At 32.4% G+C, this 21464-nt stretch overlaps 2 protein-coding genes across 2 annotated transcripts; one reads left to right on the forward strand and one right to left on the reverse strand.

Moving 5' to 3' along the window:
• Positions 1-8967: 8967 nt before the first annotated feature.
• LOC140432871 (proteasome subunit alpha type-7-1-like) lies at positions 8968-11065 on the reverse strand. The gene is made up of 3 exons (XM_072521022.1): positions 10858-11065; positions 10298-10685; positions 8968-9306 (listed from the first exon to the last, which is right to left on the reverse strand). The coding sequence occupies exons 1-3, from the start codon at positions 10957-10959 to the stop codon at positions 9047-9049; spliced, it is 750 nt and encodes a 249-aa protein (XP_072377123.1). The 5' UTR covers positions 10960-11065; the 3' UTR covers positions 8968-9046.
• Positions 11066-11306: 241 nt separating this feature from the next.
• On the forward strand, positions 11307-21219 carry Catsup (zinc transporter catecholamines up). Its single transcript, XM_072521019.1, has 4 exons — positions 11307-11953; positions 17166-17456; positions 18848-18985; positions 20843-21219. The coding sequence occupies exons 1-4, from the start codon at positions 11464-11466 to the stop codon at positions 21058-21060; spliced, it is 1137 nt and encodes a 378-aa protein (XP_072377120.1). The 5' UTR covers positions 11307-11463; the 3' UTR covers positions 21061-21219.
• Positions 21220-21464: the final 245 nt, after the last annotated feature.

Raw genomic sequence — 21464 nt, forward strand, 5'->3', positions numbered from 1 at the left:
AACACAGCCTCAAACAAATAGTAAGGAACTTCATGGCAAACTCAGATAGGGCAGCACTACTACAAGTCCAAGCCGATCCTGTTGACCATAACATTATACAAATCTATGCACCAACCTTGGACAAACCTGAAAATGAAGTAAAACAATTGTACAGAGAGATTAAGGAGTTAATGAAACTGATCAAGAAAAACCAGACACTTATAATCATGGAAGATTTCAATGCGAAGGTAGGGCGAGGACGCCCTACAAACAAACTGGTACAAACTGCCACCTCGGAGACTCTACACCTGACAATCTCCACAACATACGCATGACAACATCGTATTAAATCAAATTGATTTTTTATTGATTAATCTGAGATACAGAAATGGATTGGAAGGAGTAAAAATGTACCCTGGAACAGATATCGGATCTGATTACAATCCCATAGTAGAAAAATTGAAAATTAAGCTTAAGAAAATTAAAAGAAAATCCATAAAGAAAATTGATATAAACAGCTTAAAACAACCTAACGTTAAACTAAAACTCACAGGCATTAAATGAGGCAACATCTACCAAAACACCAAAATGGAAGTCAGAATAGATGGACAACTTACAGAACCTATAGAAATAGGCAGCGGAATAAGACAAGAAGACTTATTGAGCCCTATGCTCTTTAATTTAGTCATGGATGAAATCCTCAAAAGCGTTAACAAACGAAGAGGATACAGAATGAGAAACAAAGAAATAAAAAGACTCTATTACGTAGACGACGCAATATTGATAGCCCAAGATGAAGATAGTCGGCAAAGACTAGCCCACAGATTTAACATAAGAGCAAAAGAATTTAGTATGACAATCTCATCTCAGAAAACTAAAACAATAGTAGTCAGCAAAGAACCAACCAGATTTAAAATAGAGATTGATGGCATTAGTATTGAACAAGTAATGGAAATAAAATAGCTGGGAAATACACTGTCTAGCTATGGGGACCTGGACAAAGATGTGATAGATCAAGTACAAAAAACAAATAGACTGGCAGGATGCCCTAATATTACTATATGGCGAAACAGACACATTAACACTGAGATGAAGTCAAGAATTTATAAAGCCAATGTAAGACCAATAATGACATATGCCTCAGAAACAAATACCCGACACAGCCACAACGCAAAGGCTACTGGAAACGACAGAGATGAAAGTACTGAGATGAATTACAGGAAATACGCTGAGAGATCGAAAGAGAAGTGAAGACATTAGAATACAAGAAAATGTAACGTACAGTGTATAAATGAATGGACACAAAATAGAAAAAAAAAAAGAATGGAATAACCACACAAGCAGAATGGCGGAGACCCGTGTCGTCAAAATAACAAGAGTCACCAATCGGCAGAAGAAGTATCGGACGACCGCGCAAAAGATGGAGTGACAACCTTCCATAGAGGTATTGATCTGCCCATGAACAAGCAGAATTGCTTATAAAGAGAAAAAAGAAGAAGAAGAAATCTAAAATAATTGTTTCCTATTCGTATCTATTTTTTTCTTTGACGGACAGAAGTAAAAAGTATCAACATTGTTTCTTCTTAATATCCTATCGGTCGGAGTAGTAAATTTACAATACTTCTGAAGAAACGAGCTGAAGTTATTATAGGATAGCTTCGAGAACGGTATATTAGACATTATCAGAGACATAAATGTTCAATAAATACATTCTGACAAAATCTGCGTCCGCACTTTTTATCAGTCCGATTGAATTCATGTGCCCCTTGAGGCGAAGGTCGAACTTGAAGACACATGTATGTTCTATACTTTCATAAATTTATTTACACTGTATTTATTTCAATAAGTGCATAATAATTAACATTTTATTATCTTATCACAATTTCTTTTTACCGATCGAATATAAAAAGCGGTCACTAAAAAGTTGATACAGTGTAAAAAATAAAGATAATGAATAAAAAGTGGTTACTGAAAAGTTCATGTAGTGTACGTAATTGATAAGGAATTAAAAACTGAATGTACTAATTGCGTGCTTATAGGTATTAAAATAGAATGTGCTAATTGAATCTGAATTTAATTGAAAAAGCAACTACCTACAAAAAAATGATTCTTTTCTCAAATATGACCGTTGTGAAAGGGTGGTACAAAAAAAGTTTTTTTGTGGTGGTAGGTTTTCCGTATTTTTAAATTTTAAATAATATTTTTAAAATTGTATAACGTAATTTTATTATTTATTTATTTTATCATTTATTTTGGTTGTGATTGGCTTGTGGTATCTAAAATGTGAAATGTACGACTGAAATTGGATATTTTCAATATATCTGGCAAACACAGCATCGAGAATCGTCCTACATGTTGTAGTTCCTTCATTTTTTAAATTGATCATACGCAATAATAATTTTTCCTTCATAAAATTCAGTGGTGGTCAGCGTTTTTGAATGCAAAATTAACGTTAAAATCACAAGTATTTAACATTGGCATCATGTGCAAATTAATGTCATCATTTTGTTCCTGCAGCCACACCCAAAAGGCTTCAAGAAGCTCTTCTCACATAAGCAAGGTCTTCCGGAAAGAGAACGCGGAAAGAAGAAGAACCGTTGCCAGACTTTCCTTTACCTCGACAAAAGATAGACCAACAGTCAACAATGCCAGTGCCTATACTTCTTGCTGACTTGAATAATATCGTAGCCAACAAGGCTTCGTGTTTATTTAAACTAAAGACTTTTGGAATCTTCTTCGAAGCGAAGTCTTCTAAAATCGAAGAAATGTTCACTCAGGTAATAATAAAACGCAGGAATAGTTGAAAAAAGGCACTCGACCCTAGAACGATTTGATCCCGATCGGAAGATGCCTTTTTATGCATTTATTGGTTGCAACTTTCCGTCGGAAGGCCAATAACAACGTAGTTAATAAAACCGTTTGTTATTGGCCAGGCCAGAGTGACAATCTTCGCTCCGATTGGCCGTTCTGGCGACATACAATTCCGAGGGCTCTCCAGATGTCTCCAGCTCCAGTCGAAGTAACTACTTTTTAGTCTCCAGTGCTACAACGACGTTCTTCTTCTTCTTCGCCGATTTAAGTCAACGGCATACGTTATCGTTCTTATCAGAACGAGAACAGTTACCCGTTATTTCCGTTCAGTCTGGTGGAACATTGTATTCAAAACAACAATAAAGTTTCTTACAGTTCTTTATTTAAACCGTTCTTTGTCTTTTATTTGTAACAGATGGATACATAGATAAAATGGATTCAGACCAAATAGAGCCACTACACCACTACAGACAACATATTTATACTGAGAACAATACAAGAGAAAACTTATGAATACGACATAGAACTGTATAATATGTATATAGACTAGGTATACCAAAAAAATATATCAGCTTCATAAAAATGACGTTGCAGGGTTTAAAAGCCGCAGTTAGAGTAGATGGAGAACTGTCTCCCCTGTTTGACATCAACATGGGGGTGAGACAGGGAGACGCACTTTCAACCATGCTGTTCAACCTAGTTCTTGAAGCAGTCATCAGAAAAACCAAAGTAACCGGCCATATAAACACTAAAACAGTACAAATTACTGCATATGCAGACGATGTCGGCATTATTAGTAGAAGCAAAACACGACTAATGGAAACGTTTAAGGAAATTGATCCTGAAGCACAAAAAAGACGGCTTAAAATAAACGAAACAAAAACTAAGTACATGACCATCAAAAGAACACCTGAGAATGAAAATAATATAGCACTAGACAACTATACTATTGAACGTGTGGATGCCTTCACATATCTGGGCACAGAAATCAATCAGAAGAATTCCATAAGTAACGAAATTAATGCACGTATTTCCAGTGGAAATCGTACATACTCCTCTACACATTGATGATATCGAAATTATTAGACAAAAGAACGAAAATGACTATCTACAGAACTTTGATTAGATCCGTAGTAACCTATGGTTGTGAAACCTGGGTAATGACGAAAAAAGAGGAAGCCCGACTCAGGACATTCTAGAGAAAGATACTGAGAAAAGTATATGGCCTGGTGCAAGAGGAAGACGACACATGGAGAATCAGAAGAAACGACGAGGTTAATGAACTGAATAAAGGGTATGACATTGTAAGATTTGTGAAAAGTCAAATACTGTCATGGCTGGGACATGTTCAGCGACAAGAAGACATGAAAACGACAAAGAAGATGTTACACTGGAAGCCGGTAGGAAGGCAGACAAAAGGAAGGTCCATGACGAGATGGTTTAATAACGTGGAATACAACCTGAAAACCATGAATATAAGACAAGGTAGGAGAAGGGCCAAAGAGAAATCTGAATTGAAGGACATAACCAGATAGGCAAACACCCATCCAGGGTTATTATGCCAAAAGAAGAAGAAGAAGTACTGTACCTAGCTTAAAGTCCTCTCCCCCTCCTCTCTTTTGAACGGTTATACGAATATTATTTCTACTCAACGCTAAAAACTATTTGCAAATCATGCATATGTAGGATTGGCAGTTGATTTTTATTTTCTTAAATATATTTTTATTTTATTTATTTGTTCCAAATAAATTTTTATTTTAATTAAACCTGATTGTTACTTAGTCTGCTTTCTAAAAGAACTAGCCGTCACGTTATATAAAAAAGTAGTCAGTAATTGCTGTACCACTCTAAATATTTTTTGTTGGGTATACATTTGCTTACGTGTACCATCTGTTTCAGCCTTTAGTTTCTTGAGGGCCAGAAGATTCTGTAAAACTTGTACACGGCGAAACCGATCGCCCAATTTTGTTTTAATAAAAACCTCAAAAAAAACTAATACATTGTATTGTGAGTATAAGACCTTTTTTCCTTAATATTCATAAATTCATTTTATTCACAAAATTTATGATTCTTTAGTAAAACGTAACCCCAACTAATCGAGAAAACCAGATATTAAATAATATATCATGGGAATTCCGTAGAATAACTTATTAACCAATAGATTTCATTACCATTTTACAATTTTAACCGAGTTAGAAAATGTCGCAGATATTATTCAAAATCCATCTTCAGCCGAAATATCGCGTGGGATGTTAAGTGAACTTAACTTTGTTGCTTATTGTTATTACTTTGACATTGCAAATATAATAAAACATTTCAATGTTCAAATGTCTTTGAGTTATTACGATTGTTACTACTTATAATCATAGTGTTAGTTTTAATAGCATTTGCATATTATTTGTAAGGTATTACATGATTTTGATACCTTCCAAATAATGTTTCGTTTACCATATAATATATTCGAGATTAATTGCGAGATCAAAATCAGAACTCATAAGAATATTTAAAAAAATAATAAAAAAAACAATATTGAAAAAGTTTGGACTGTGTATAAACGAAGATAAAACAAAATACTTTGAAATGGGGGCAAAGAAAATAGAGCCCGAAGATAATCTGAGAATAAGTAGAGGAAGTAAAGAATATTGTTTTGAAAAAATGAATCAATTCTTCTGTCTTCTGCATATTTTATCTGCTTTTCATCATTCTTCAAATTTTTCGAGCCCTTCTCAAGTCCTTCTTTGAGTATACTGCATATTGTATATCTGTATATTGTTTGTTTAATTTCTTCATTAAACGAAAGCTTTTTCTTTCTTCTTCTTCTTCCGTCTTGTGTGTAGGCTTTAAAGCCTGTTTCTTCTTTAATATTAGCCTCCTAAATTGTTTAAATTATCACACTATCTTTTTCTTGGTCTGCCAATACTTATCCGTCCATTTACTTCTATATTGCATGCTCTTCTTATGTTTTCGCTTCTCTCCCTATCCAACAGACCTTTCGCTGATATTCGTCGGAATATTTTCATCTCTGTTGTTTCTAGTAGTCGTCTGGTTTTAGATGTGCCAGGTCTTGTCTCTGCCGTGTATGTTAATATAGGTCTAATTGCTTCTTTATAGATTTTTGTTTTGTGTCCTGTCCTAGGTGTTTGTTCTTTCAGATTGTCTCATTAAGAGACCCCGCCGCTTTACTTGCTTTTAAGCTTTGTTGTCGTAATTCTTCTTCAACATGCGTCTGGTATCTTGCAGTGCAATATTAGTTTTCGTATAAGTTTTGTCATCTCTAGGGTTATACTTTTTCCTCCGTGTTTTAGAAGCTCGTTGGTTATTCCGTCTGGTCCTGGCATCGAGCAAAAAGACAAAAGAGGGAATCTAATCGTTATGAAAAGGCGACCAAAAAAGTGGCCTCTGATGGCGGACATATCCGGAAATACGAACGCGCCAAATTTAAATTTTCCGACACTTATTAACAGTAGCTATAAAATAGTTTTCAGAATGTGTCTTAGACGAGAAAATTTTAATTAAATATTAACGATAACAGTCTAAAATGTGAAACAATTGTTAAAAAACTTCAATATAAATAAGATTTCATGTGACAGTTGGGACAAAAAATAACATAACCCAACTAAATGTGATTTCTTAAACAAGGAAAGACTCTCTTTCCTTGTTTAATTTGGCCTCTCAAGATGGCACTTCCTGTCTAACAATATTTTTGCCCCCACTACCTTTATATTCTCTCTTTTGCCTTTTTGCTCGATGGGTCCTGGTGACTTTCTATTTTTGAGTCAGTTTATTTCTATCTCTACTTCCTGGAAACTGATTTCTATTACGTGTCTTAATTCAGGTTCGTTATTGTGTTGATTATTATTTTTCTTATCTTTAAACAGTTCCGTCAGGTATCTTTTTCATTCGTTTGCTGATATGTTATTGTATTCCATCATGTCTGCCATTTCTTTCCGTTGATTTCTTAGGAATCTCCATATTTGTTTTTGTGTACCGTAGAAGTTGCTTTCCATCCTTTTTGTAAACTGTTCCCAGTGTTCATTTTTTGTTCTTCTTACTAACTGCTTTGTTTTAGCTTTTTTTAGCTTTTTCTTTTATGTTTTTTAATTTAACCTCTGCCCCTGGCTCTGTTCTAGGAGTTCTCTAGTCAGTTTTTTTTTCGCAATCGCTCTTCTATTTCTGGATTTTCAGGTTGTTCATGTTTATTTTCTCAGTCTTTGTGTGTTTGTTCTTGTCCTCTCTGTTTAAACAGCATCTAACTTTTTGTAATAGAAAGTGATCCGAACCGCATACTTCAAAATACAACACTTCAATAACAAAATAGTAAATCTGGTCCAAGCCTATATTAGTTGTTTACGACGTCGGGTAGCAATTTTTCCAGCAAAATAGAGATGGTTATTTCGCTTCTTCTTCTTAGAGGGCCAACTCCCTACGGAGGTTGGCAATCATAATGGCTATTTTTATTTTTAACTTGCTGCTCTAAACAAATCAATTGATCTGCATTGATACCAATCACGTAGATTCTTCAACCATGAGTTCTGCCTTCGGCCAACAGATCTTCCTTGAATCTTTCCCTGTATTATGAGTTTCAAAATTTCATATTTTGGTCCCCTCATCACGTGGCCTAGGTATTCCAGTTTTCTGATTTGTATAGTGTTGATTAGTTCTGTTTCTTTACCAACCCTCTACAGTACCTACTTCTTTATTTGTAATTCTATCAGTCCATGATATTTTTAATACTCTGCGGTATAACCAGAATTCGAAAGCCTCGATTCTTTTTAAATTGTATCTTTTTAATGTCCAAGTCTCGGCTCTGTATAATAATATTGAAAATATATAACAGCGAATGGTACGTAGTCTGATCTCCAAATTTAGATTTTTGCACGTTAGGAGTGGCTTCATTCGTATAAATGCTGATCTGGCAATCTCTATTCGCCTGTTTATTTAAGGAGTATGATTATTTATTATTTCGCTTAGTTTTTGAATATTCTAGGACAATCATTACTTCCATAACCGTTTATTATTATCGTAATTATTCATTAACTTAATTGATATGATTATTTTTTACTAGGTATTCAGTGATTACAATAATTTATATACTATGCTATAAAAACTAATAATCGAGAAAAGAGAAAAATTGATAAAGTGATCTTAATAATATAGTGTTACTATCAGAACGAGTAGATAAATGTTGAACATCTTTAATAATTAAAATAAATACAATTTTATCGTTGTTTACATGCCTTGCATAGCTTATTGAAATTTGTGTAGCTCTCACTTCCATTACTGCCGCTCTTCTGTTTATTAACATACTACATATCTACCTGGCTGGTTGTTCTATTAAGTGAGAGTCATGTTGCCTTACGGATATCTTGTTTAGAGAAAACAATTGAGCTTATGATCACTCCCTTGCTAGCAACAAAGTCTATTAGGAGGCTTTCATTTTCATTAGTTGTATCATGGAGGCTATGCTTACCTATTGTTTCCATGTACTCAGTTTCTTTTCCAATCTTAGTATTCATGTTCTAGATTATTATTTTAATGTCATTTTTTGGTGACTGATTTTAAGCAGTGTCTAGATGTTGATGTTTGAACTACTGTATAAATAAATTAACTGTACACAGCCAATATGATGCACTGCTGATATTGATTCAGGATGTGTCTTTTATATCAATTCTTAGAAAAATTAACATTGGAGGAGCAAAACTCACTCCAGCACTCTCATATATGGAATTAAAATATTTAATGTCTACCAGCAGTATTATTCAAACATTTGTTTTAGATATATTATATGCCATAGGGCTCAGATTTTATGTTTATCCATTACCTGATTGACCAGTTCCCTTAAATATTTGTTTCCGATTTCATACAATAACTATTGTTTATCTTTTTTTTTTTTTTTCATTTGAACATAGACTGAAAACTTTTTTGTGTTATATTTGATATTACCAATATTTATATCATGTTATCATAATCTAATAAATAATCATCATCAGATGCCATGATTGTCGTATTTGTGTTTCCTTTCATTTTCTTTTATTCCTATAGGTCTTTCTTTATTTAGTTAACTCACATTTTAGATATTTTTATGGATTATATTTGTGTTGTTTTAGGAATCAAAAATATATGTACATTTACCATTTAAATGGAAATTGGAGATTTAGTTAACAAAAACAAAACATATTTTTTATTAATACCTATATTTAAAAAAAAGTATTGAAAATAATTCTTACAAATCAAGAATACAATAAATTTTAACTAACTACTTCTTGGCCTTCTTCTTCTCAGCCTCTTCCTCTTTTTCTTTTTCAATTTCTGTCACATATTTCTCAATTGTTTCCCCGTCTAACATTACAATTGGTTCTCCATGTCGCATAACAGCAATTTCTAAGTTTTTCTGTCCAGACTGTACAACTTCTAATAAGGCTTTGATAGCTAATTTCACCGTGCCTTTTTCTGTAGCTACCTCTTCAGCAGTATAGAATTTTTCCAAAAATTCTCTGACAGTCTTTGCAGAACGACCTACAAGAATATAAGAACGTGATTTTTTTCAGTGATTTTTTAAAAAATTATATATAAATAGGTTTACAGTTTTAGTTTATTTTTATTTAACATATTTATACAACATGCATACTCAGAAATAAAATAGAAAACTACTAAAATGACTATTATACTCGAACTCCAGAAGTCTTAAATACATTAAGAAAATGCCATGATATAGTAAATACAGTAAGAGTGGAAAAAAGTACAACAATTCAACTGATTCATTTATAGTAAAACATTATCATACAATCTGTACATTTCTATGAAATTAGCTGAAAAAATCCTTTTTATTATGAGAATATTATTTATTCAGAATATAACCAAAAAAATTGACTGAATTAGTAAATAAAAAAGTCCTTTAACAAAAAATAATCCTTCAACAAGGTAAGAATGGAGTTATTGAATCGGCAAACTCAATTTGATATAACATTATCAAAAAACTGGCTTAAAATACCTAAATTTTAACTGGTTTAGCTTAATATATCTTAGGATAAAATGGGGAGGTAGGAAAAATATACCTCAAAATCAATCTAAAAATAGAAATAAATGTGAAAACCATCCAACACCAAAATACTACAGACATTCCAGTCAAAAACTATTCGTATGTTAGCAAAAGCTCCATGGTATGTGTCAAACCAAACCCTTCATGCAGACCTCAACATCCCCTTCATCAATGATGTGATTGCTGACCACTCCAGAAGATACATGAATCGCAGCGTAGACTATCTAAACCATCTTACGAATTATTCAACCCCCCACTGGTTGACAGATGTCTAAAAAGACTTTTGGCCAGAAGACCTAGCTGCTAGGTAAATTCCGGAGAGGCATCAATGGACGACACCTGTCACAAACCAAGAACATACATCATATTTACTTATTACTGTATTGAAGTAGATTGTAAATTAGCAATAAATAAATAAATAAAAAAAATAAATGTGTCTGTTGGCTTCCAACATTTTAAATTAGTTACCTGTCGCATTTGCTTTCCATTCATAATAAATTCCAGAAGGTTCTGTTTGATATAAATGAGGTTTTCCATCATAATCAAAACCACCAATCAAACAAGAAATGCCAAATGGTCTTCTACCATTACTTTGAGTGTATTTTTGCTTCAGGGAAGCTATATATCTTGTGATATACTCTAAAGTGACAGGATCTTCGACAGTCAATTTGTGGCTTTGACATTCAATTTGTGCCCTATTTATTAGAATTCTTGCATCAGCTGTAAGCCCTGCAAATGCCATAACAACATGATCATCTAATAAGCAGATTTTTCTAACTGTACGTTCTTCCTGAAGCTTAGCTACTGATTTCTTTTCTACACCAAGTACTACTGCATTAGCACCTCTGACACCTACCTAAAAAACAATGCAAAAATTAAATTCTAGCCTTATTATTAAAAATACTTTTTAAAATAAGTTAACTCAGACGATAACATGTTGTAATACAAAATATATTTACTTTAAATATTAAAACTTTTGCAACATGAATTGACATTTTTTAGTTTGGGTTAAGATATTTTATACTTACTGCAGTGGATCCTTTACGTACAGCTTCCTGGGCATATTCTACTTGTAAAAGGTGACCATCTGGAGAAAATACTGTTATAGCTCTATCGTATCTTGAAGACATTTTCTCAAAATTTAAGTTGTATATTAATACAGAACGATCGGCTCCTAATCTAAGGAAACATACACAACCTCAAAATTTTCGCTTTATCATCAACAATCATGACTGCCAATACAGGGATTCTAGGGATTTTTATGGTTAGTGTTAGTACAAAATTTTAAAAAGTTATATTTTCTCAGCCTTCCAGGATATTTGAAACTGCATTTAAAAAAAGTATAATACAAATGATAAAAATTCAAAAATATATTTATTCAAAAAAGGTGTAATATGATCGAATGTGATGTCGAGGCACGGAACACTTACAATCTAGTTGAGCTTAAAACAGAAAGTTAACTTCTAAATTCTGGATAAATAAGTACAATATATAACCTCAATCTTTTAGTCTTCACTTTTGTTTAAAGCCACATAAAGTAAATGATGTGGCCAAGTGTTAGTTAAGCAAATTCAAGTATACACACTTAAGGATAACTAGATATTGTTTAGTATTGCTTCGACGAGTACATAACTATGTTTTCAAGCAAACTTTTTCTCATTTTTATTTTATTTTTAATTTTTGAAGTATGTGTTTCACATTCCCATTCTCATGATCACCACGGGCATTCCCATGACGAACCTGCTTCATTCAAATATTCAAAAGCAGCGAATGAACCAAGTCACCATGAGCATGTTCATACTCATGAACACCATGAAGAAGTACCCCTTAAATCTAAAAACCAATTAAATACTCAGGACTTATGGATCCATGCAATGGGTTCAACGTTACTTATCAGTGCTGCTCCATTTTTTATCTTATTCTTTGTACCTTTAGACAATACTGAAAGCAGCCAACCTCTTTTGAAAATATTATTAGCCTTTGCTTCAGGAGGTTTGTTAGGAGATGCCTTTCTACATTTAATTCCGCATGCCACTATGGCAATAGAAGAGCAAAATCCACATAGTCACAGCCATTCACACAGTCACGAACCTGGAGAAGAACATTCTCATGATATGTCTGTAGGTAAGTGAATATTTTTATTTTGTTTCATTTTGAATATAAACAAATCGTTCTTAAGCAAAGAGTTTTTTACACATGTATCGTAAATCAAAATACCATAATTTTTTTTTATTGTCCAATAGGTCCTCCTTGATATTTTCATTTGTTTCATTAACAGTTTGATTTTCAGAGGATTGGTATTCTATAAGATGAACTAGTTCATCTTGAATTTGATTTTGAATTCTTAATAAATTGTCTTCGTTGCTGAATGCCTTTGTTTTAAATCTCGGAATCAAGAAAGAAGCTTCTTTGACAATTCTTACCAAATACTTTAATTTGCTCTAAAGACGAAAGTAGTCCTTTTATAATAAGTATAATTTTAGAGTGTTACTTGCTTTTCTGTGCTTATTTCAACATTATATTTATTCATTTCGAAGATTAATAGGATTGAACAAAAGATAAACTGTTGAAGCCAAAGGTTCTGATAATGTAACTAGTCCCTTTTTTTGCTCTTCTAACCTTATTTGCTCTTTTCGAGAATAAATAACTCGAAATAGGTAATTTATATCTAATACTGATGGATGGAGGTAAAACAAGGATCTTTTGCAAAGAGTAGAATTTGAAAGTAAGAAAATTTTTAGTTATAGAGTGTCAGAAAGTCAATGGATTTGAGATGTGGTGTTGGAGAAGAATGCTTCAAATATCCTGGTCTGCTCATCTCACAAACTCTTCTATTTTAAACAAAATTAGTATTAGCATGAGACTTTGTTCAACTTATCTACAGTGAATTCTTGAATTCTCTGGATATGTGGCTGTCAGCACTGAGATGAATTTTGAAAAATAGGAAGGAGAGCTGGAAGACAGTCACTTGGCACTGAAGATAAAAAGCAGTCAAATTTACTTGATTGTATTAGAGGTAAAACACTTTAATGTTCATAACATAATCCAGCCATGAAACAACAACAAGCAACAAAAATAACAACTATATATGTCTTGGTTCACATCCTGGCATGACCATAAAAAAGGAAAGAAGTTATGTCTTTACAGTAAGATAAGTACCAAGTGGCCTATTGCATTCATTCATTTATTCAAATAAGCTGGTTCTCATGGAAAACTTTGGGTAAACTTTTTTACTGTAATATTGTAGCATCATATTCTTTTGATTAATACAAGATTCAGCTTGTGGGTAAGAAATAATTAATGCAACGGTATATCAATTTGTTTATGAATTTTTAAACTGACTTCTGCAATATAAAATCAAAATGGAATTGTGCATTTTGAAGAAACTACTTGACATAACTTTCATCTCATAATTTTTTTAATTTGATATCCATCCTATTGAAAAGTGGCCTCGAAAACACAAAAATTGGCTTTTTTCTACATTTTTAATTGTTTATTAGCATTTTATGCTTAGAATAAGGCCAAAACTTTCAGTAAACTTTTAAACATAGCATATTAGCATTATAATCTATCGACTAAAACAAGTTTCAGCTTATGGGTATAAAAACGAACTTTTTCGGCCTAGGAAACAGAGAAACCTTCCAAAAAGATATTAATTATATAGGATTTTTTTAGAAACAATTAAAAATAATAGATACATCTTAATGGAAAGGCACGATATACGCAAGTTAAGACTAGATTATCTCAAAAAAAATACAATTTCGTAGGGAAAATCGAACAATTGTTTTCATAGATCAGAAATACTTACATTAGGATTGTGTCAAGGAATACAATTGAGTGATAACAGTTGTAGTGGTCTGAAGAAGCCACATTCCAAAGGACAAAGAATGGATTCGTTAAGGATTCATAATTGAGTGATTATGAAATGAAGATATTATTAGACCATGAATAACAATTTTTTGGTTTGAATTAAATATTTAACTGTATATTTCTTTTGTATGCTACAGGTGTAAATTTAAAATCAATCACAACCTTTGTGTAAATATTGTCTAAAATAATATTTAATATATATTTTATTCTAATATTCACATCACAGGTAAATTTTTGACGCGGTAACACTGCATTTGGAACCAGCATGACTACAAACTTATTCTCTCTCTTGAAATTTTCTTTTCTATTTACGCCCAGATGACCAGCCTTGCTTGTCGTACTGTAAATCCCAAGAAAACATCAGATCAAAGGTCTATAAATGTACCTAATAAAAAAGTTCTCTGGTCTTCTCAAAAAAAATTGTTTATAAGTGTATTAAATATTTTTTTAATTCGCAAAACAAGTTTAAATATACTTAAAAAATGTTTTTAAAAAGATAAATATAATTCAGATATGTACAAACTGCATTAAAATGCTCAATAAGCTTAATGCATATATTTAAAATGTTGATAAGAACGTTCTAATTCTGGCATTTAACATGTTTACAATTTGCTAGTCAATATTTACTGATTATTTTTTATATTTGAAAAATATATTTCGTTGTTAACAATTTCTAACGATGATTGTTTGGTATTAATCCAACTTTAGTAAGAATGCACACGTTTTTTAAGAAAATAGACTTTATAAGACACTTATAAAGTCTATTTATTTTATCTAAACATTTTATCCTCTCTGAAAAATAATTTTGCTGGGACGTCTGAAACTAGTGTGAATAGTTAGTTTGTACTACTTATGAGCTTATCGTTCTTTGTAAATGGCTGTCCTCTGAGACATTTTTAAAGTTTGGGAAGAGGAAATAAGTTTGAAGGTGGGAAGAGGGTTTCGAAAAAATTATTAAACAGCAAAGAGAATATAATATAGAAACGAAAATTGTGTTTATAGATTTTAAAAAGGTCTTTTAAGCGATACCCAATACATTTTCTTACGAATCAAAAATTATCGTCATATGTTTTTCGGAGCACTGGCAAAGTGAATTTAAAATTAACTAGCATCTCCGACTTTTCATTACTTAATTTGACTTTGTGACTTTGACTTGTTTTTGGTGAATTTTAAGAATGTCATAACGTCCTTGCTTAGTAAAGCAGACAAACTGATCATACTTGGTGATTTTAATATAAATTTTAAAATTGAATCTCACCCTTTTTTTGATATTCAAAATCTATTAACATCTTTTGGTCTAAAATTAACTATAAACGATTATACTAGAATCACATCCCAGTAAAGTAGTTGCATTGACAACATTATGACAAATCTTTCTGAAAATATCTGCAAAGTGGGTGTATTTGAACCTTGTTTTTCTGACCATCGAGCTCAATTTTTATTTATTGACTCTTAGCATAAAGTTGTTGACACTAATCAAACATTTCAACGGTTTATTACTTTTTCTGGTTTACAGAAGCTCAAATGTATGCTAGCTAGTACAAATATGGACTTTTTCTATGATATTAATAATGATCCTGATTTTTTAACAGTCTTTCTTACTGAAACTTATAACAATTTAATATTAAGTCATTTTCCACTAAAAAAAGTACGACAAACTGCTGAAAAAACGCCCGTGAAATGGTTTGATAATGAATTAAGGTCTTACAGATCTAATCTTTCCCTTATTAAACACATTGCAGATGCCACTAAGGATCCCGATTTGTTCAAAGTAGATAAACAACAAAAATTTGAATATAATCGGCAATTACAAATTGCTAAAAAGTCAGTTTACTGTAATTTTATTACTAATTCCAATAATAAACCTACAGACTGCTGGAAAATAGTAAATTTCAAAAGAAACAACACAAGATCCAGTTCGGTACAACCTGATCTACCTCCAGACGAAATAAATCAATTTTTGACTACAATTGCAGAGAATATAATTACATCTCTTCCCACTATTAATATCGATTTCCTTTTCAATTATAGAAATTATCCTTCTCCGAGCAAATCCTTTTTTTTCGTCCCGTTGTGGAAGAAGGGCTCTCTCAAATAACGAAGTCTCTTAGTAATTCTAATTGTAGGGACGTTCACTAAATTAATAGCAAAATTTTAAAAGAAACTTACCAAATAGTTATAACACCTTTCACTCATCTTAGTAACTTAATTATATCAACTGGAGTATTTCCAGAAGTACTAAAATACTCAAAAGTACTACCAATCTACAAAAAAGGTGATTCCTCAAAAACTAACAATTACAGAACAATAAACATTGTTTCTACTTTTGGCAAAGTGATTGAAAAGGTTATCAAACAACAATTTTATTCCTATTTTGAGTCAAATAATTACTTTAGCAACTCACAATATGGATTCAGAAGTGCTCGTTCTACGACGAACGTGGTATTTCTCTTTGCGACTTGTCGAAGGCTTTTGATTGCGATTCACACGTCATTTTGCTCCACAAATTAAATTACTATGGAATCAGAGGTATCTCTTTTAAGCTTATAACTTCTTCTATGTGGCAGACACCAGGCGGTAGTGTCAAAAGGTCATCTCTCCGATTTTCGATCCGTAAAACATGGAGTGCCACAAGGTTCGGTCTTAGTACCTCTTTTATCATTTATGTCAACGATTTGCCTAAATTCATATCTCCGTACAAAATCATACAATTCGCAGATGATATGACATCCGTTATATCAAGAAAAAATAATGATGATTTAAAAATGTCTCACGAGGAACTTTCTACTAAATCTAACTCATGGTTTGCTGCAAACAAACTAAAACTTCTGATAAAACGCAAAATTTGGTTATATCTGCAAGTAATTTACACAATGATCCAGATAACAAAGAGACTGTTAAACTATTGGGAATAAACATAGATAATCGACTCAACTGGTCGGCTCATATCTCACAACTTAAGAAAAAGGTATCACATTTATTATTTGTTATTCTCCAACTAGCAAGGGTTGTCAACTTTGAAACATTAAAATTGACATATTTTTCTTTATTCCACTCTCACCTAAACTATGGTGAAATCATATGGGGCAATTAAACAAATGCACTTCAAATTTTTAGAATGCAAAAGAAACCTCTCAGGATTTTAGTAGGGGTTAGTTATCTACAACACTGCCGACCTTTCTTTATCGAATTCAAAATTATGCCGCTACCTACTCTGTTGATATTTCAAGTTCTAACTGAAATTAGCAGAAAACGTGCCCATTTAATAAAGCAGTCTGATGTCCATATTAACAATACGCGAAACTGTCACTACCTACGAACAAATCGCTGTAGATTAGAAAATATTTTGTAGTATCAGTCCGCTTATTTAATTATCCTCATCCTACAACTGTTACCCTAGTTATCGACTTTGTATATTAAAGCTCGACTTGGAGAGTGCGAACTGTACATTTCTTTTTTATTTTAGGCTTATGGGTCCTTGCCGGCATAGTGGTATTTTTAGTGGTGGAGAAATCTGTAAGAATCCTTAAGGGTCCCAGTCATAGCCATTCCCATAGTGCTCCAGTCGCTTCCAACGAAAAAACTGCCACTAAGAAAGATAGCGGCGACAAGAAAGTAGCCAAAACACCAAAGAAGGAAGAAGAACCAGTGAAAGAAATTAAAGTAGCTGGATATTTGAATTTGGCTGCAGATTTTAGTCATAATTTTACGGATGGTTTAGCTATTGGCTCTTCTTATTTAGCTGGAAATACTGTAGGTATGTAAGTTTTACTAAATTAGTATTATAATTTTTATTGAAGGTACTAGAGCTAAACAATAAAGGTTTTGTACTTTTTTGTATTATGAAAATAATTTTGATTTTTAATATTAGGATTTGGACAATTTTTTTTCACTTTTTAGCTTCCATAGCCCTTTGTATTAATTGTCTAACAAATCTTTTAATATCGGACCATTTTGCTATACTATTTTGTGTAAGTTTTTTAAAAAATGATTAATGTGTGGGCTTAATTTCTTGTATAAGGTATATACATATACAATATCGAATAAAACAACTTTTACCTAAACAAGCAGGTATGATATTTGTGGACTTACCTTGAAATATCTTTCTAGAGTTCTTCTGCATACTTGCTTTTTATATATGAAAAGTCTGATTCCTTGATGCTGGTCCCGATCTCGACTTAAGAGAATTCCCTATTAGCCCTAGATATAACTAATTTTTAATCATTGTCCTTTGTCGGTTCTTCTCGAAGATGGAAAAATAATTTGTTGGTATCTCTAATGAAACGAAATTTCATTCAGCGATGACTAATGTCTGAACTAAGGTACAAGTATTAAAAGAGTATACTCCAAATCTGGTTTTGTCCTAATTTATACTCTTTTTGTTCTGCTGAAAGATCTAAATCTTTATCCAATATTTCTAGTTCATGGAACTCCTGAATTAACTACTGTTGGAATGTCCCCACTCTTTTGAATTGACCATTCCTACAACAATGCATTCTTTGTTTTTCATATCCCTCTTATAACATGTCCCAGACCGCAGTTTATTTTGCTTCTGTAGTGTGTATAATATGTTAGTACGAGGTTTCTCTTTTTAGTTTTGCATATAGCCGCTTAGAGGTCGCCACCAATAAAACCTTTCTACGCAAATGTAACCTCAATATTTTGTTGACATGAGAGTTCTATTGCGATACAACAAGTCGTGTAGATACAGTGAATTTTTGAAATTAGCAAGTCGGTCGAAAAATTGATCTTAGCCGAGAACATTTTCGAGTAGTAAGTTTTGAATTTTAAAGTAGTCTTCCTTCCTTCACTACTTTTAAAGTACAGCAGCTAAGTAACAGCCACATTTAATACTTAGTGTCGACTGGTCGTCTGACTCTACAAAGTGTTATTTTAATACATCTTGAAGTTTCGGCAGCAAGCCTCAACCGGCTACGCGTACATACGTCTTGTTTGATGACCCTGGGCACTTGGCTCTGTTAGGAAAAAATATTACCGTATATATACCTAGGCACTAGGCTCTGTTAGGAAACAATATTACCGTATATGTAAGTGATGTATAAAGAAAAGCAATTGTCGCGTGGTCAATGGTTAGACCGCGATACTTAGATTTGTCTGGCAATTTGTAATATTTTATTTTTACTTTAGGAATAGTCACGACGATCACCATTCTTCTCCACGAAGTTCCTCACGAAATAGGAGATTTTGCGATTTTACTTCAATCTGGAGTTTCAAGAAGAAATGCCATGCTTCTACAATTAACTACCGCCCTCGGTGCAGTAGCAGGTGAATATTAAATTATATTTGTTTAATATACATTCCATCAATTTGCAATACAATAATTTTGTCTAAATCAGATAATATTTGTGCCAGAACCTTAATGCAATGTTCATTTTTTAATGTATTTTGTGGTGATACTTTTAATGAAGAAAAAGGTCTTTACAAATGTTTAGAATGAGGTAAAGTTAATAGTTTATTATATCTTATATTATGTCTTTCTAGAGTGTTCATGTAAAAGAAATGATTTTAATATCAAATCTGCAGAAAATATATTACACTTTGCAAATAAAAGAGAAAATTGTTGTGTTAAGAAATCAAGCTGTTCTACTTTATTGTCCTCATCATTTTCCAGAAGTTTATTTTTTAATATGTTTATATTTGAATTTAAAGTTGATAATAACGTTTCCAAACGAATGCTGATGTTTTTGGCTTCAGAATAACAAGATAAGATATTTTCAATTTGTGATCAAAGACTTAGTTTTTAAGTTGTTTGTAATATTCATAGTAATTCATATTTTAATAATAATGTATTGTTAATATGTATTTGAATTTTCATTGTTTCTTTAATTATAACACTACACCCGATTTCTGGCTCACCACACTCAAATTTCACGAGATAAAAATAAATGTAATTTTCTTCTTAAGACCCCTTCCATTTCACCAGATCAGAGTTTAACTTACACTTATAATTTTCACTAAAACTACAAAAATCCGCTATCACACTTTGAAGGCATTCGTCTTGTTGCTGTTGCTGCCTATTTATAAATAATTATCTTCTTTTCGTGGGACTGCTCCCTTTAACACCATCTTTCTGCTTTGTAAAATATTTGGTCCTGGAAATATTTTTGGAACATCATTTTCTCTAAGAGTAGGCCTTTTTCTTGGAAACGTTTTTAACACACATGTTATCTTTATAAGTACCTATGATAAAGTATAATGTCTTCTGCAACTGAAGCATGTGAGTCCCAATTTTTTTGAGGGATACTTTTGCGCTTTTATCACTAGCTCGAGGGAATTTGAAAACACTAACATGCCGTTCTTCTTTGTTGGAAGTATAATTGCTGGAACAATTCGAAACCGAACATTTAGCAGGCATCTAGAAGAAAATTATTTAACTTTAAGAAAATCATACATTATTTTTTCTAGCTGGGTCATTTTGTTCCATCCGCATTACATGCCCTATTCACCTCAGACATCCTATATTAATATGTTTTATGATATCTGGTTCCTGGTATATGCTATAAAGTTAAAAGTTGTATCGTCTTCTCCACACTCCATTGTCATTCACTGCTCCATAGATTCGCCTTAGTACTTTTCTTTCGAAACATCCTAACATGTTTTCATTACTTTTTGTTAGAGTCCAGGTCTCTGAACCATATATTAGGACTGAGCGTATTATTGTTTTGTAGAGTAGATTTATTTAATATACATGTATGTAATATATTGCTAATATTTACCTTTGTCAACAGACCAGTGAGTGTAGGTCGTGTATTATGATAAATGTGGTATAAAATCATCTATTGTGATCAGAATGTATAAATAAACACAGATATTTTTAAATGTCCTCTATTCACTGTTCCAAATTTTCAATGTTATGGTGTATGTTTAAGGGGGCCATGGACTGAATAAATTACAGTCAATTTGACAGATGAAGCTTCAACAATATGGCCTCTAACAATTGTTATTAAAGTTCTGAAGTCCCCATTGAAAGACCCTGTATAATTTGTTGATCTTTGATGCCACACCATACACCACCCTCGTAGTTACGTCAATAAATTTTTAAAACATACGGTGTAATTGCTACTTCGACTACAATTTCATAACTAATGTTTTGTTGTAATAAAAAAAATTTGTCGTTTTTAGGTACCGCTTTGTCGCTCCTTGCTCAGAACAGCGCCGGCGCAATGGCAACCACATGGATATTGCCTTTTACCGCCGGAGGTTTCATATACATAGCATTGGTGTCAGTAATTCCTGAACTTCTGGACGAAGAGAAACCTAGTGTACTTCAAACCCTTCTACAAGTCGCCGCAATGTTGGCGGGCGTTGGCATGATGGTCTTTATAGCCGAGTATGAATAGATTCCTACTATTTAAACACTGTCTTTATACAAATTTTACTTTTTACTTGTATGTGATCTCTAAAAGTGTCAGGTTAATGTAAATATTGCATTTGTTGGCGACAGTTCGTAAGACTAATAAGATATAAAGATAGAAATAATAAATATATATTTTCTTTTCTTTTCTTGTTCTTTCTTCCCTATAAAGTGTTAGTATATAATATTTAGGGTGACCTCTATGGGAAAAAGGTGAAATCTGAGGTTATTGAAGCTAAAAAACTCTACATGAAATCTTCTTTTTTAATACCAGCTTATATCAAACTAGAGCACGAAAAATCTGCTAGGTTATCTTTCAAAAAAACTTAAACTCATCTGCATCACTCTCTTAAATCGGTTGTAGTATTCTACTTTACTCAATCCCATTCA

This window comes from Diabrotica undecimpunctata, chromosome 1 (assembly GCF_040954645.1).
Source record: "Diabrotica undecimpunctata isolate CICGRU chromosome 1, icDiaUnde3, whole genome shotgun sequence".
NCBI classification, from domain to species: Eukaryota; Metazoa; Arthropoda; class Insecta; order Coleoptera; family Chrysomelidae; genus Diabrotica; species Diabrotica undecimpunctata.

What these genes read in the sequence shown, in the direction of transcription:
- Catsup (XM_072521019.1), top strand. Translation starts at nt 11,464, where the DNA reads ATGTTTTCAAGCAAACTTTTTCTCATTTTTATTTTATTTTTAATTTTT. An exon ending in TTCTCATGATATGTCTGTAG is followed by an intron (nt 11,954 to 17,165) that starts GTAAGTGAATAT and finishes TTTTTATTTTAG; the next exon opens with GCTTATGGGTCCTTGCCGGC. An exon ending in CGCCCTCGGTGCAGTAGCAG is followed by an intron (nt 18,986 to 20,842) that starts GTGAATATTAAA and finishes TGTCGTTTTTAG; the next exon opens with GTACCGCTTTGTCGCTCCTT.
- LOC140432871 (XM_072521022.1), bottom strand. Translation starts at nt 10,959, where the DNA reads ATGTCTTCAAGATACGATAGAGCTATAACAGTATTTTCTCCAGATGGT. An exon ending in TACGTAAAGGATCCACTGCA is followed by an intron (nt 10,686 to 10,857) that starts GTAAGTATAAAA and finishes ATTGTTTTTTAG; the next exon opens with GTAGGTGTCAGAGGTGCTAA. An exon ending in ATGGAAAGCAAATGCGACAG is followed by an intron (nt 9,307 to 10,297) that starts GTAACTAATTTA and finishes ATATTCTTGTAG; the next exon opens with GTCGTTCTGCAAAGACTGTC.